The 15094-nt window shown below is 40.3% G+C and overlaps 1 protein-coding gene across 1 annotated transcript; it reads right to left on the reverse strand.

Annotated features, from left to right (window-relative positions):
• Positions 1-10172: 10172 nt before the first annotated feature.
• On the reverse strand, positions 10173-13953 carry LOC104433098 (laccase-7). Its single transcript, XM_010045742.2, is given in 7 exon segments — positions 10173-10596; positions 11261-12010; positions 12013-12219; positions 12391-12519; positions 12753-12994; positions 13349-13500; positions 13835-13953. Coding segments are annotated over 7 exon segments (1716 nt in total). The 5' UTR covers positions 13940-13953; the 3' UTR covers positions 10173-10465.
• Positions 13954-15094: the final 1141 nt, after the last annotated feature.

The following is a 15094-nucleotide window of genomic DNA, read 5'->3' on the forward strand; positions in this document are numbered from 1 at the left end:
ACCCTTTTGAGCTCTTTGAGTATTGCTCCACTGAGACTCAATTCTTGCAATTGACAATTACCTATATTGACTCTCTTTTTTCATTTATGGGTTTTGGCCTTGCTTTTACTAGGCACACTGCTTTTTCATACCCCCAGTTCTCATGCATTTTTTTTCACTTCTTTTCATGGGCATTGGCCTTACTTTTACCAGGCACACTGCTTTTCATGCCCCTTAGTTCTATTTCGAATTCAATTTTTGCGCACAATGCATGCGTCAAACAATGACACTCGAACTTTCAAAGGTCTTTTCTACCTTTTGCCTTGCCCCAGTGTGGGGGATGATCACCAATTGGGTATAAAGAAACGAAATCGCAGGCTCAAGTGGGCTATGCAAAGGATATAAGTGTATGGGATAGAGAAAGAAATGCTCTTCATCATCCTAAGGCACTTAAATTAACACATGAATTCAATGTAATAGCATGACTTGAAGATTGATGCAAGTGAGAGCAAGGAAATTTCAATCCATTTTCCTCACCTCATGATGCCATTTGATCTCTTAGTTGCCCCGATGTGGGGTGATTCTTGACAGGGGTGATTTGAAAAGAATATCCATAAGTGTATGGGCTCAAAAGGGTTAAGCAACGGATCACTTGTAGTGTTTGGGATAGAGAAATGAATTGCCTCTCATCATTTCGGTTGCCGTACCTTTTGCGAGAGAACTCTTTACCTTATGAATATGAACCTTCCTACACTCATCTCACAAGTGTATGAATATGGGACTGTGTATAGGATAGGGTTTGCCTTTCATCATCCCGACTCGCCTCATTTAGTATGCTCAATCAATTCCACATCATTCATTAAATTAGTCCATCTTGATGTTCTTTAATGAAATTGGTGGATAAAACATGTAAGAGTCATCATGCAAAACCCTTTTTTAAAAGGAACTCAACAGCTTTAAGCATGTCAACTTCAAACAGTTTTCTATACTGCAAAATTGTTTTAAGCATTCATTCAAGGATTCCTCTACAATGGGAATTGCCTCAGCAGTTGATGTATTTGGATTGTCCCTATCATTCAAGATTGAAAATCCACTTTTGCCCCTGCACAAGAGAACGTGCATCAGTATGATACTATGCAACATCAAAGTAAATTCAAACTGCACATCCATTTTGGCTCGGGTCGAGACTTTATCCCAGTTGGGTCACTACCAAAATCTGTCATGTCCCAAATTGGTCATCTCTTCCACCAGGGAATGATGGTCATCTTTTACTTGCCCCAAATCTTTTCATTACAATTGCACCCTAAACCTGTTGATCACAAGTCAAGTTTACGATCATTGAAACTTGATACGCCATTCTCAGATGTCCCTTGTCATAACAAGTTATAGAATCATGTTCTGAGACAATAAGCAAATGAGTCAGACAAACAAACATGTTTAATCTGCTACAAGCTTTGGGAAAATGTATTTTTTTTTTTTGAAAAGGTTTTTGGGAGGAAACATGAGAAAGTCCAGCCCTCAGGATTTTTCCGTGGATGATATTTTTCTTTTTCATGGTTGGATATCGTCATTGGACTGGTTTGGTATACTCCATCATGTCCTCAAAATTGGAAATAAAATTGTAATTTCATTGAATAGAATCAAATGAATTACATTATTGGAATGGAAATTGTGATTCCTAAATCCCTAAAAAGAGAAAAAATCGAAAACGATTCCTAAAAAGCGATAAGAATTCCTAGAAAGCGATAAAAATTCCCGCGCAGGGGAATGTGCAACAAGTTACTCTTGCAGGCTAACGTCCATGTCTTCCGAAGGTCCTTCATCATTGGTTCCTATGAAGAGGTCATCGAACAGACCTGTGATTCCTTCTAGGGCTTCATCATAGTTCTCTGTCTTTGGAGACGTCAGATCATCCATGTCATCCAATCCACTTGGAACTATGTTGCGGGAGTCAAAGTAAAAGCTGGGAGGAGCCGAATACTTCACCAGGTAATCAAACTTACCACTAGGCTGCCCTAGAGTGTCCATCACTTCCACTTCCTCTTGCCCCATCTTAGGGACATTGTCAAGTTTAGTTTTTTCGGCAGTGACCAACAGTGGGTCATCTTCCAAGTTAGCCATGTCACCATTGCTCATTTGGGTCTTGCCTGACTGCTTCAGGACTACTGTCTCAGGGAGAGCAGGTGCAGGAGTCAAATCCGTTCGGAGTGATTGGATTTGAGCTGTCATGAATTGCATAGAAGCGAGCAACTGTCGGAGTTGGTCTTCCATAGCGGAGATACGATCACACATTTCGGTTTGGTCAGCCATTCTAGTTCTTGATCGCCTAATAAGGAAAATGGAAATATGTAAGAACGAGGTATACTGAGAAAACCAATCCATGACAACAATCTATTTTTTAGTTAAGAAAAGTCCACAATGAAAAGGATTTCTTAAAATTGGACTAGGAAAATAAAGACATGGGACGGCCCAGTAGGGACGAAATTTCCTAAACATGAACTAGGAAAAGCCAAGACATAAATTGAAAACAAATTTCCAATTTTTTATTTTCCAAATGATTCATTGTATGGCAATTCATTTCATTTCTAATTGACAAAGGAATTAAATCAAATGACTCTTGATCACTTTAAGTCCTTTGTGATTTCTGCAAACTACAGTCACCGATCACTAAAGCCATTAAAGGTTGGGAGTTCAGTCTACGACTCCAGTTTCCAGCCCTTTCCTCGTTTCCTGGTGAACCTTGCAATGGTGCACATAAAAAAAGGTCAAATTATGTGGCGATTATATATATTCTCTTACGTAACGCTACCATGTATGTCTTAGTTAAATAGTGCACTCGGCTTTGCTCCAAAAAAAAAAAAAATAGTGCACTTAGCTATGATTACAATTTTTTTTTTATGTATCTTTTTTGCTTTTTAATTTTGTGCCAGCATAAATATCTTCAACTCATGCTCATATTACACGTAGAAGTGTGGGACGATATGGAAGCATGACATATTATATACCTCATTTTATATAAAGAAAAAATGGGTAGGGCAAGACAACTATAGATTGAGGGCTATGAATTTGCAAGGGAGTAGAGTTAGGGTAGCCACCTCAGCAAATTCACCAAGTCCATTCCGCTTCTCTCTCTCTTCTTCACCGTTTCTTTGTCTTTTCCCTCCTTTTTCCTTTTCTTTCCCTTTGACTTGTGGTCGGTTGTCAACCACATGTAAGGGTCGCCCTTACGAGATCTGGTGAGGATTTGGGAGATGACGACATTGATGAGGGTGTCATAGCACTTGTCGGCCATAGGCGAGGGTTGTTTTTGTTGCTTTTGGCAAGGGCTCAACTCTCGTGGCTAGGGTGAGGGTCATCCTTGTCGGATCTTGCGAGGGTTTGCAGTGTGGATGTTGAGGCAATAGCATGGTTCATCAAACAATGGGCTTTGTTGTGAGTCGGAACGATCACATGAGTGGGAGGAAGAAATAGCATAGTGTGGGAGAGAAGTGTGAATGGGAGAGAGAGGAAAGAGAGAGTGAGAGAAGAGCATGAAATTGAGATTAAGAGAGAGAAGGCTTTTGGCTTGCAATAGGTTGGGGCAATATTTGTTGCCCAATCCCAGCTCTACCTAATATTTTATCTTTATAACCTCAATCTAGACTCCAAAAAAGATGGGCCGATGTCAAATGGACCAAACTAGTAATTTTATTGCAGGTTGTAAAGGTGAGAGGATATGTCCTTGTTGGAGAAATTGATGCAACATTCAACGGCACTAATTGAAGTGGAAGAGGAAAATGGGGCGAAAAGCGACTCCTTTTAACTTTCAATGTGAAATTAAAAAAAAAAAAGTTGGTTTACTGGCCTTAGCCCAAGTCACATTCGATGTTGTGAAGATTATATAAGAACTTCAGTGCAAGATAGATAAAGAGTATATCTTTTTTGCAAGAAGCTCCCATCTCTTTAAGTGAATGCCCTTTCTAGCTTTTGAATTTTTCCACCGAATGTAGGTGATGTTTTTCTAAATGGCTCAGCCAATAAATACCGGTATTATGCATGTAACAAAGAGAAAAAGAAGAGAATCTATTTTTGTATTGATTCAACTTGTCTTGATTATGTGTATGGGCAGTATTCATAATATAACGTATGAGCAATTCAAGGAAATAATAAAATATGATACATGAAATCAAATGAAATCAAAGCCAATCTTGGATTGATTCAGATGGTCAATTATAATCAAAATGATTAGTCATTATCGATAATTGATATTGCATTTTTCCAACACCCTCCCTCAAGCTTCTGAGATGGTATATATCCAAAATGCCAAGTTTTTTCAATAGATCTGCATGTTGCCTTTGGCATAGTGGCTTGGTGAATACCTTCTTAAATTTTGTCTCGAGTGAAGTGATAATCAACTTCTATATGCTTCATTCCTTCATGGACTATGGGATTTGTGCGAGCTTAAGTGTTGTGTCGTTGTCACAAAATAAATTGGTTGGCCCTTTAACTTGTACACCAAGGTCTAAAAATAGACCTCGCATCCAAAATAAATTGGTTGGCCCTTTTGGCCATGGCTCGATATTTAGTTTCAGTTGATGACAACGATACAATGGACTGCCCTTTTGTTTTCCATGAAAGTAAATATTTTTCTAGCTTAATATAGAAGTCAGTGGTGGATCTTCCGCTCATGAGACTTGTGGCATAATTTGTATCGTAATAAGCAATCATTTCCAAATTGCAATCTCAAGAAAGAAGTATACTAAACCCTAGGCATTTCTTCAAAGACTTTACGACTTTCAGAGTTGCATTCATATGAGATTCCTTTGGATTATACATGAATTGACTAAGTGGTTGTACTGTATAGCATAAATCCAGTCTAGTCATTAGGTATATAAGTTTTCTTATGAACCACTGATAACTGGATGGATCTTCAAGAAGTGGGTCATCAATTTTAGACGACGATCCCATATCATAATCAACCGTGGTTAATTTTGCATTTTGTTTGATAGGGATAATAGCTGGCTTACATCCCAACAACCCTGCTTTTGATATGATTTCTAGAACAAATTTCTGTTGACTGAGGGAAATTCCTATGTATGAACGAGTGATCTCAATCCCAAGAAAATATTTGGGAGGCCCCAAATCTTTAATATGGAAAGCAGAATGTAGGTATTCCTTAAGACTCTTGACAGCTAATTCATCATTTCCCATAATGAGTATGTGATCAACACACATCATTAAATAAATTAATGACATACCTTTTGTCCATGTGAATAGGGCATAGTTGTGCTTGGACTGTGTGAAACCAGCGGTTGTGAGAGCTGTAGTGAATTTTTCATACCATTGTTAGGAAGCTTGTTTGAGACCATAAAGAAATTTATAGAGATGACATACCTTACACTCCCCCTATCATCGTAATTCTTGTGGAAGATCCATGTATATTTCCTCGTCCAAATCGCCATGGAGAAAAGCATTGTGAACATTCGTTTAATGGAATTGCCAATTTTAGAAAGCAATGATAGATTAAAAAAGACCAAATAATGGCATTTTTTGATACTAGAGAAAATGTTTCGTGGTAGTCAAACCCTTCTCATTACGTAAAGCCCTTGGCTACCAATCAAGCCTTGTATCGTTCAAGAGATCCGTTGATCCTATACTTGATTTTATATACCCACTTGCATTTAATAAGTTTACGATAGGGAGACAATGATACTATTTCCTAAGTTTGATTTTCCAATAAGGCATTTAGTTTTGTCTCATGGCCTTTTACCAACATGGATCATGAATAGCTTCACTCTGAGAAGATGGTTCTCTCTTCTCGAATATATGACTAATGGAGCACATATATTTGGAAGATAATTGCTCTAACATAGGAGGAAACGGGATATGGAGTACCTGATGAGTTGAGAGAAGCGCATATATAATCCTTAGTCCATGTAGATGGACGAGTGATACGACCTGAACATTGTTGGGGACATGCTCAAGCATAGTAGGTGATGACTCATCTACCATAAATTATGGAGATGATATTCCTAAAGATGAAGCAGAAGTCTCTTCCAATGGTGGGACTAGTTCCTCAGTTGAATGTCCTAAATGTCCTGAGGTTAATGGATGATTTGTATTGTTCTCCATTATTAGAGAAGATGTTGGAACATCCATAGGTGTAATAAGTCTATATTATGGAGTAGGTGATAAGACTTCTTTAGATAAAAATTGCCCATGATGATCGGATTTAGACTGCTTAGTTAATGGTAATTTATCTTCAAATGGAAATATGTCTTCATAAAAATCAATATATCTACTCATAAAAAAGTTACATTTTGATGGCTTGGAAACACAATACCCCTTTTGGAGAGTTGGGTATCCCATAAAAATACATTGCCAAGCACGAGGACTCATTTTGTCTTGAGAACCCATAGTATTGACATTGCACAAGTAGCTAAAACTTCTAAAGTGATCTATTTCAGGCTTCTTCCCGAAAAGCATCTTAAAAGGCATCCATTTGCCAATAAATCTAGTCACAATGCAATTGATCAAATAAGCTGCTGTGACCACACAATCTCCTAAAAGGTTTTAGGAATGGCTACTTGAAATTTAAGGGTACTTGCGACTTTCAAAAGATGATAGTGTTTACGCTCAACTATCCCATTTTGTTGAGTTGTGTAAGTGCACGAAATTTCATAGAGAATACCATGGGAAGAGGAGGTGTTTACATTCATAACTAAAGAATTCTTTCTCATTGTCTATTCGAATGCGTTGAACAAACTTTCCAAATTGATTTTGCGATAAGGTGAAAAAATTCTTTAAATGAGATAAAAAAAAAACTTGACCCTTTGATTGCATAAGAAAAATCCATGTGGCACGAGAATGATCATCGACAATTGTAAGGAAGAACCTTGATCCATCACAATGCAGGGTGTGGTAAGGCCCTAAATGTTAGCATGTATTAGTGAGAAAATGTCCATAGCACCTAATTTGCTTGTGAGAAAGGGTGAACATGATTGTTTTGCTAAAGGGCAAATTCGACCTTGAGGATGAGAAAGGGGCGCACTATGACTCAAACGTTGATGAGTGAGAATAATTTTATCATTGATAGCAACATTACACAATGAATTTTTATTCATGAAAATACATGACAATTCAAAGCTTTTGTGAAAGTTGGTCTAGAAATGCAACCCTTGTAAAAAACTACCAAGCCCTTTAGTTTGCTAGTCAAAAGGGATTGAAAGAAATAATTATCATAATTGAAAATGATAGGACAAGAATTGTCCTCACAGACTTTTGAGATCGAAATAAGATTGAATTGGAATTGAGGCACATAAGGGACATTATATGGAGTGTAATGGAAGGACTAAGATTTACGGTCCAATGCTCATGAAATAGGTCATATTTCAATTCAGGAGATGCACAAAAATGGGCAATTGAATATTTTTGTGAGTATAGGAAAAGAAACCTTTATCATAGATAATGTGGTCACTTGAACCTGAATTAATTATCTATGCATCATGTGAAATAGAGTTAAAGTAGTAAGAAGTACCTAAAAAACTTTCTTTCTTGTCATAAATGTCCAGTTGCTTCAGGACTTTCATAAGCGGCCGGTATTGATCATGGGTAATTGATTGATTGCTTTGTCCAGTGACTTAGTCAGCAGAATATTCCCTTTCCTTTTTTCCTTTCTCCTCGGGCCTTCCATATAATTTCCAACAAATGTCTATCTATGACGTGGACGCTTGCAATAATCACAGTACATTTGACCCTTTCCCTTTGAATTTGGTCCATTTCGTTGATGTGATGAAGAAAAACTGTTGGACTTGTACAATGGGGCCCACATGGCATCATTTGGAGTGTCCAATCTAGGTTCTAGGAAGACTGCGTGTGAGCCGTCCGATCCATCCATTGGGAAGTTTGTCTATGAGCCATCCGATCCAGGCGTTGGAAAGATCACCCGTGAGCCGTCTGATCGTGTTTTTTTTATTTGGATCGTTCATTCCTTTCATGAAGTCTCTTAAGTTTTCCTCAGAAAACATTAGCCCCTTTTGCCGCCTCCTTGCTTCAGCCCCAGCTCGCTTGAGTTATGAGAAGCAACCCCTTCCTATAACCCTTGCATGTTTCGGTGAGGTGAGTCACTGACTTTCTTCTTAAATTGCAAGTTGATAGATGTGTCCGAGCAATGACATCGGATTCATGATGAGGATCTGAGATCTAAATGGCAAGTAAGTTTCGTTCAATATCAAATGGAAACAAGTTACCTTCTCGTGTTCATTGATAATTTTGTACCACCGTAATGTGTGGTCGGAGTCCTTCAAGTTTTTCTCCGGTGGCCTCTAGTTTGTTCTAGAGGCTTGAAAGCTTATTGAAGCAAGCAGTGATGGATAAATTCCTTTGCTTGAATTCGAATAAAGCTTGGGTAAGACAAAAAATCTTCGCTTGATCTAATTTCTCGTATGTCTCCTTTATGTTATCCCACATAGATTTTGAGTCTTTTGTCAGAGGAAGCTTGGCCGTGACCTCTGGAGAGATAAAATTGCTTATCCACATTCGAAGGAGCTAGTTGCACTTCTTCTAGAATCGCACTAGGTGATTGTTGGTCAGGATCGGGACGGTTCCATCATGGAAACCATCCTTATCCTTCGTCACCAACACCTGGCGAAACTCTTGAGAACATGTCTAGTAGTTCTTTGTGCCAGCAAGTTACTGGTGATGAGACGCAGCTCCAGTTCGTCGGTGATAGAGGTGTATAGCAGGTTGCTGGGCTTTGGGCGACCGCTCACAGCGGAAAATGGGCATGGCATGATCTGAGTTGAGGAATCAGGCACGGATTCGTTCCTAGACCTATGGTACCCGGTTTGGACACCTGACCCGAATGAAACCACCCAGGCCTGAAGGACGGGCTTGCTCTATTAGTGGCTGGTGGACTCTCCTTGGGTTGGGTGTGTTCGCCATGGGCCTAATTCATCGGCCCTTGAGAAATGAGCCATGGATTGGACTGGGCTGGTCGATATATCTATGCATTGGGAGTGGCTTGGATAGGCAGCCATTAGATGGGCTGGCCCAGAATGAGCTACCCTTGGTTCAACTAGGTTTGGATAGGAAAACATTGGATGGGCTGTGCTTGGGGCCCAGATCTTTGCTCCTGTGCCACTTCAGTTTGGTGCTTCGACTGTGTAGGCGAGTGAGGTAGGTCCTCCAGTTTTGATCTTTCGGGAATTCTATTTTCTTTCGATGGTGATTGGTCTTTTTGCACGGTATCAGTAAAAGAAAATGGACTTTGTGTTTATTTGCTCAAATACTGATTCCTACACCTGTGTGCTAACATTGTTTTGTTGGTTAGTATTTTCTGCAACAACAAGGATACAGGAAGAAGAAACGGGAGGCAATCAGTAGAGAGGCTGAGGCTAGATCAGAAAATAGCCAAAGCTAGGCCAGGAGTGTGAAAGCTTTGATACCATAAAACAAAGTGAAAAGGGAGGGAATGTACTTCTGCATTGATTCAACTTGTCTTGATTACATGTATGGGCACTATTTATAATACAATGTATGAAAAATTCAAGGAAATATTAAAATATGATACACGAAATCAAATCCAATTTCAGATCGATTCATATGATCAATTATGATCAAATGATTAATCATAATCCATAATTGATCTTGCATATCTCCAACAATGCAAATGGACATTGCATAGGTGGGCAATGCCCAAACTTGAGGTGAGCAAAAAGGATTGCCTAGATTGGGAATCGCTTGAACCAGACTGAATTGGTCGGTTTTAAGTAGTTTCTAAGAATACCGGCTTGATTCCCAGTTTCATAAAATTGAAATTGGTGAATTTTGATCCGATTCCTAGTTCATGACATTACTTTGTGATTAGACCTTCCCGTGGGCCTAGTAGCTTGACAGTCTCGACAGCTTGCCAGGTGAGAAGACCGATTTAAATGGTAGTCGTGTATAAACCTTCCATCTGACCGGGTCTTGTTTCCATGAAGACTTCACAAAAATTGGAGTTCATTTTACGATTGGTTCGCAACCCATGATCACATTTCGATGATCTGGCAAAGCCCATGGGGTCCAATCACTTGCTCCTACCACACATACAAAACTCCATTTCATTTCCGTACATCCCCAGTTTTAATACTGGCTTCTCGACGATTCATTTCAGTCTTGTTCCCTGCTTTACTTTTTTTTCTTTTGGCACAACATATGAACCCACCAGGCTACTGTAGAAGATCTTGCGATACGTCTTTATTGGAATTTAAATACGTACAGAGTTACAACCAAGATGGATGCAAGAGACTCTTATCCTTGCTTCCTAATTTGCAGTGTTTTTACTTAAGCCAAAGGCATTTGGACCGAAGGATGGGAAAACATGAACTCTCTTCATCATAACCGCGTTTTCAAAGAAACGAAGCAGCAGATGACTAATCATAATGGGGTTGCAAGTAAGAAATAATGGAAAAGGATAGCCTAACTGCCCGGACAAGTTGGAAGCATGTATTGCGTTCTCTTGGTCCTAACACTGAGGCAGATCGGGAGGAGGCGGTGGCAATGTCGACGATGGGGTGGGCCCGTTCTCGACGACAAAAGCCGTCGCTAGTCCCATAGTCAAGTGGCTGTCCAGGTGACAGTGCAATATCCATACACCTACAGAATACACAGAAAAGTTGAGATACATTAATCATCTTGCTTGGATTGATAAAATAACTATTATTTTTCAGTATGTTATATGTTAAGCTTATCATCGAACTTGTCTAAAGGATTTGTTGAATCGTCGCTATCCCTTCTTGTCGTTCCATCTAATATGCCAAACTCATTCCTTCTTCTAACTCCTCCCTTGAAAAACATTCATGCACGCATATACAAAAATGCGAGTCCAAGCTAAATGATATCAACGTATGAACCGTCACCATAAAGGACAAAAAGCACTGTTTGACTTGTTAGCTTAAAGATAATGATTAGATTGCCCGATGTTAAGTGGATTTAGTCCCTTTCATCTTGCTTAATTACTCCCGAGAAAAGGTTCTATGTATCCGCTACCCTTGCAACTGATCGTTCATCACACTCAGGTTATCTTCTTTTTTGGCTAGGAAATAATCATGCTTGGATTAAACCCTATACAATCACTCAATTACGAACTATATTGAACTTCCTAAAAGATGCACCAACTCCTGTTTTGTTTTCAAATACCAGTCAATCATACTTCAACAAACGATAAATCCCACTTTAGACCCCAATGATATTCTAATAGTACGATTTTATGTGGTGTATAACATCATAATTAATACAATGAAAGAGCGAAAAATAATACCTGGATTATTTGCTTGGAATCTGATGGCAGCCCAACCTCCCACGGGCACACCGATCGTGTTACGTATCACCGGGTTGAAGAGATTGAACTTCTTCCGATCCTTTACCGGCTCGAAGTTCCCGAACCCTTGCCCCACCACGTGGAAATTGTAGCCGTGCAAGTGCATAGGGTGATTCTCCGCACCGATGATCGTTGTGTCCTGGAACACGATCTCGACCGTCGCGTTGTACTTCACTTGCTTCACCCTCGTGCTCTGGGGCGCGAACGCGAACGCTGTGTTGTTGCTGTTAGCGGGGTTCGTGTAATCGAATTTCAGCGGCGGCTGGTCGGGGAAATCGGGGGTGTAGATCCCTTTCACGTTGAAGTAGTGCGCTTGCAAGAGGGACAGCCTCGTGGGGACTTGGAACGACGCGTTGTTCATGTTTGCAGACAACCGGAGGGAGGGGATATTGGGAATTGCCTTACACGTGGCCGTCGACCCGCATGGGGAGAGGCTCAGTCCGATGGTCACGAACATTTGCTCATCCACCTTAGTTGGCACCGGCAACCAATTCGGGCTCCCGACGAGGCTGGTCAAGGAGGAGGAGAACTTGTGGGCCGTGGGGGTGTCGTTGAGGGCCGGCAAGAGAGGCATGATTGGGCTCGTGTAGTGCAGCTTGTCGTAAATGAGGATCCCGGTCGTGGCGGTGTTGTTGGGCGGCGGAGCATTCTGGGCGCTAACGTATGGGCGGGCTGCCATGTAGGCCCCGGGGTCTGGTCCGTGGTGAGGAGCACATCGACCGTGTGGCCCGGGGCGAGGACGACGACGTCGGTGACATAGGGGTTAGTGTATGAGGCGTCGACGGCGACGACAGTGAACTTGTGATTGGCTATCTTGAAGAAAAGTTGGTTATTGAGTGCAGCATTAATGATGCGAAGCATGTAGATCCTTCTCTGCACCACCTTTAGCTTGTAGGTATCTACGCAGGAAAAAAAGTGCTTTGAGTATTTAATTATCGATAAACTGCCAGTTAAAATTTCTCCGACCTTTGTTCCATTTCAAGATCTCTCTGAACTTTATGCAATAATTCATAGTCATCGAGGTGATACGAAGAAGAAAGGTGCAGTTTGTTGTTGGTGGTTTTGCTTACGCTTTCTGGAGCAAGGATAGAGATCTCCGGGCCGTCCATTAATGGTGTATGCATCTGAATTGGCAGGCGGCACGCCGAGCGCTTGTGCCTGGTTCTGCATATCGATCACATTTCCGTTCCACCACTCTCCTGCAGTACCAGCTAAATCATTTAATTATCATGTTGACAAATCATACGGTGACGGGATCCGCCTTCTTTGATTAGTCTAGTCCGGTTGATTAGTAACTCGGGTACGGGCCCAACACTCATGAATGAAGAAATTGTTTTACTGGTTCTTACACTTATATAATACAACTTTGTGTGATATATATATATATATATATATATATATATATATATAGAAATTGGGTGAGGAGTGATACCTAGAATAATAGGAAATTCTTTGTGGGGTGTGGGAAATGGGTAGTGACCCGACTTGGGACGGATGATGAGAGCACCGTAGACGGTGGCGCGGAGCAATGAGACGTGAGCATGCCACCAAAGTGTGCCTTCTTGTTTAGTGATAGTAAATTTCTGGATATAACTATGTCCCGGACGAATTGGACACTGTGTAAAGTAATTTGGTCCATCTGCCCAGCCACTCAATAATTGTAGCACTCCGTGCCTGTACAAATCACGCTAATTGTCATCATTAGCAACTTTAGGGGAAAAAATGAAGATAAAAGGACATCGCAAAGTAGCCACTTGGGAAGTTCATTGGGACAAAGTTGATTTTTTCAAGCGAATAGTTGACCAATTTGTGGGTGAGGTGAAATCTCATCTCATGTTCGCAAGCCATCAGCAATACCTAGTCAAAAACCATGTGTGCTCGTTTTATCTTCCTTTGTCGTGTTAACCATTCTAAACAGCTGTGAAAGAAAACAACAGAAATGAAAAAAACTATCCTTGCAATTTGTCAAAGTCAACTTTCCCATGCATCTTCAGTTTATCTGATGTATTTCTATGGTCCCCTACTTACCAGTGAATAGTGACGTTGTATGGGGACTTGTTGAAGACGTAAACGACAAGTGTGTCGCCTTCCGTGACTTGAATCGTCGGGCCAGGAAGAGCTCCGTTCACTGCAGTGATCACACGGTCGTGGCATAATTTCCTCACTGTCGCGTTCTCCACCTGAATGGATCATTAAAATGAAGATGATTAATCCCATGCCGTGCACTGGAGTTTAATCCATGCTTTTGTAGTTTAATCCACGAAAATTGAGACGATGCAGAGTCCTAATGCTACTCCAATACAGTTCTTTCCTCGAGAACCAAGAGATAGATAAATGAGCGATTAGATTAGGTGAGCAATCGAATTAGGTCTTGCATGCAAAACAGAATCATGCTGCAGACGAAAAAGACTGGGATAGAACAAGAACATAAAACGGGTCGGTGCGTAAAACCCTCACATAATATGTACATAGTTGGAAAAGAAGCTTTAAAAAGAGTAAAGCAAAGCTCGATACATTGAATATGTGCTCCACGATTGCAGCTGAAGCCATTGAAGACATAACTCCAAGAGCAAAAGCCCACGCACGCAGAAACCCAGTTTGCTCATGTCGTCGCGCCATCGTTCGGTGCAAGCTGTTTGTAGGTCGGGGAATGTCTCGACGATTTGCTCATATTTAAATCACAAACCCTCCTACGTTTCTTCTAGGGAACGAGAAGTGCACATCAATAAATTTTATATCAATAGAACTTCGTTGCAATTGGGAACCTTCGATGATGATTTCTTTTTTTTTTTTTAGTTTTTTTGTCAAGAATGATGTAATGCAGATCATGGACTTATTCGTAAGTTCGGACATGATTGCGTGAGGACATTAATTGAATTGGAGAAATGGTCCCTGAGGGTGTTTTCTCAACGACGGTAGGACAAACTTCGCTGTCCTGCAGTTCAAATGGTTTCTATTATAAAAAGAAACGAAGAAAATAGATTAAAAAGTGTATAAGTAGAAGAGAGGCATGGAACTTTATGTCATTGTTTTCGTAACGTAATCGGTCCTTGGAATTGGTTAATCGAACTACGACTAAGCAACCTCGGAGTTCTAGTTGTACCAAAATTCAGTTCATTCGAAGGTTCGGATGCAATAGTTTGGTTCACTAAGTTAATTCTTTTTTCATTCTTCCTGAATAGCTGATGAGATCTCATAGAGGTTCGGATAAATATTGACGGGGGAGACATGTTGAAAAGTTGATGCTTATACAAAAAAAAAAAAAAGGATTATTTTGAAGGGATAATGAGATGGGGTTCTGTTGAACTCTATTTCGAGCTCGTGGACAAAACCTTATTTGAATTGGACAATTAGATCGGTTTGTTAAACCCAAAAATCCGAACACACTTATGCTCAAGTTTGTTTCACAAAGAACTTTGACATTTTTCAAAAATGTTTTCCGATGAGCCATTTTTCAAAAGAATGATAATGCATTTTGATTTTTCATTGAAATCTGAAAATGAATTGAAAATTATTTTCCTTCAATTGGAATGGAAAGCTTACTTTTACTTACCTAAAAAGACATGCACTATTAGCTAAGATTCCTTGGGCCCAACTTTTGTGAACTTGGGCTTTGTCATAGAGGAACTGGGCCTTGACGCTAGCAACTTGGATGTGGGGTTGGGCACCTAGTCACAAGTATCAAGGTCCCAAACCTAGTTTAGAAAGGCTGGGTATGAAAGAACTGTGCTTGGCCTTTCTAGACAAAAGCTCAGGCATTGGTCACTTGGGAGC

This window comes from Eucalyptus grandis, chromosome 1 (genome assembly GCF_016545825.1).
Source record: "Eucalyptus grandis isolate ANBG69807.140 chromosome 1, ASM1654582v1, whole genome shotgun sequence".
NCBI lineage: Eukaryota > Viridiplantae > Streptophyta > Magnoliopsida > Myrtales > Myrtaceae > Eucalyptus > Eucalyptus grandis.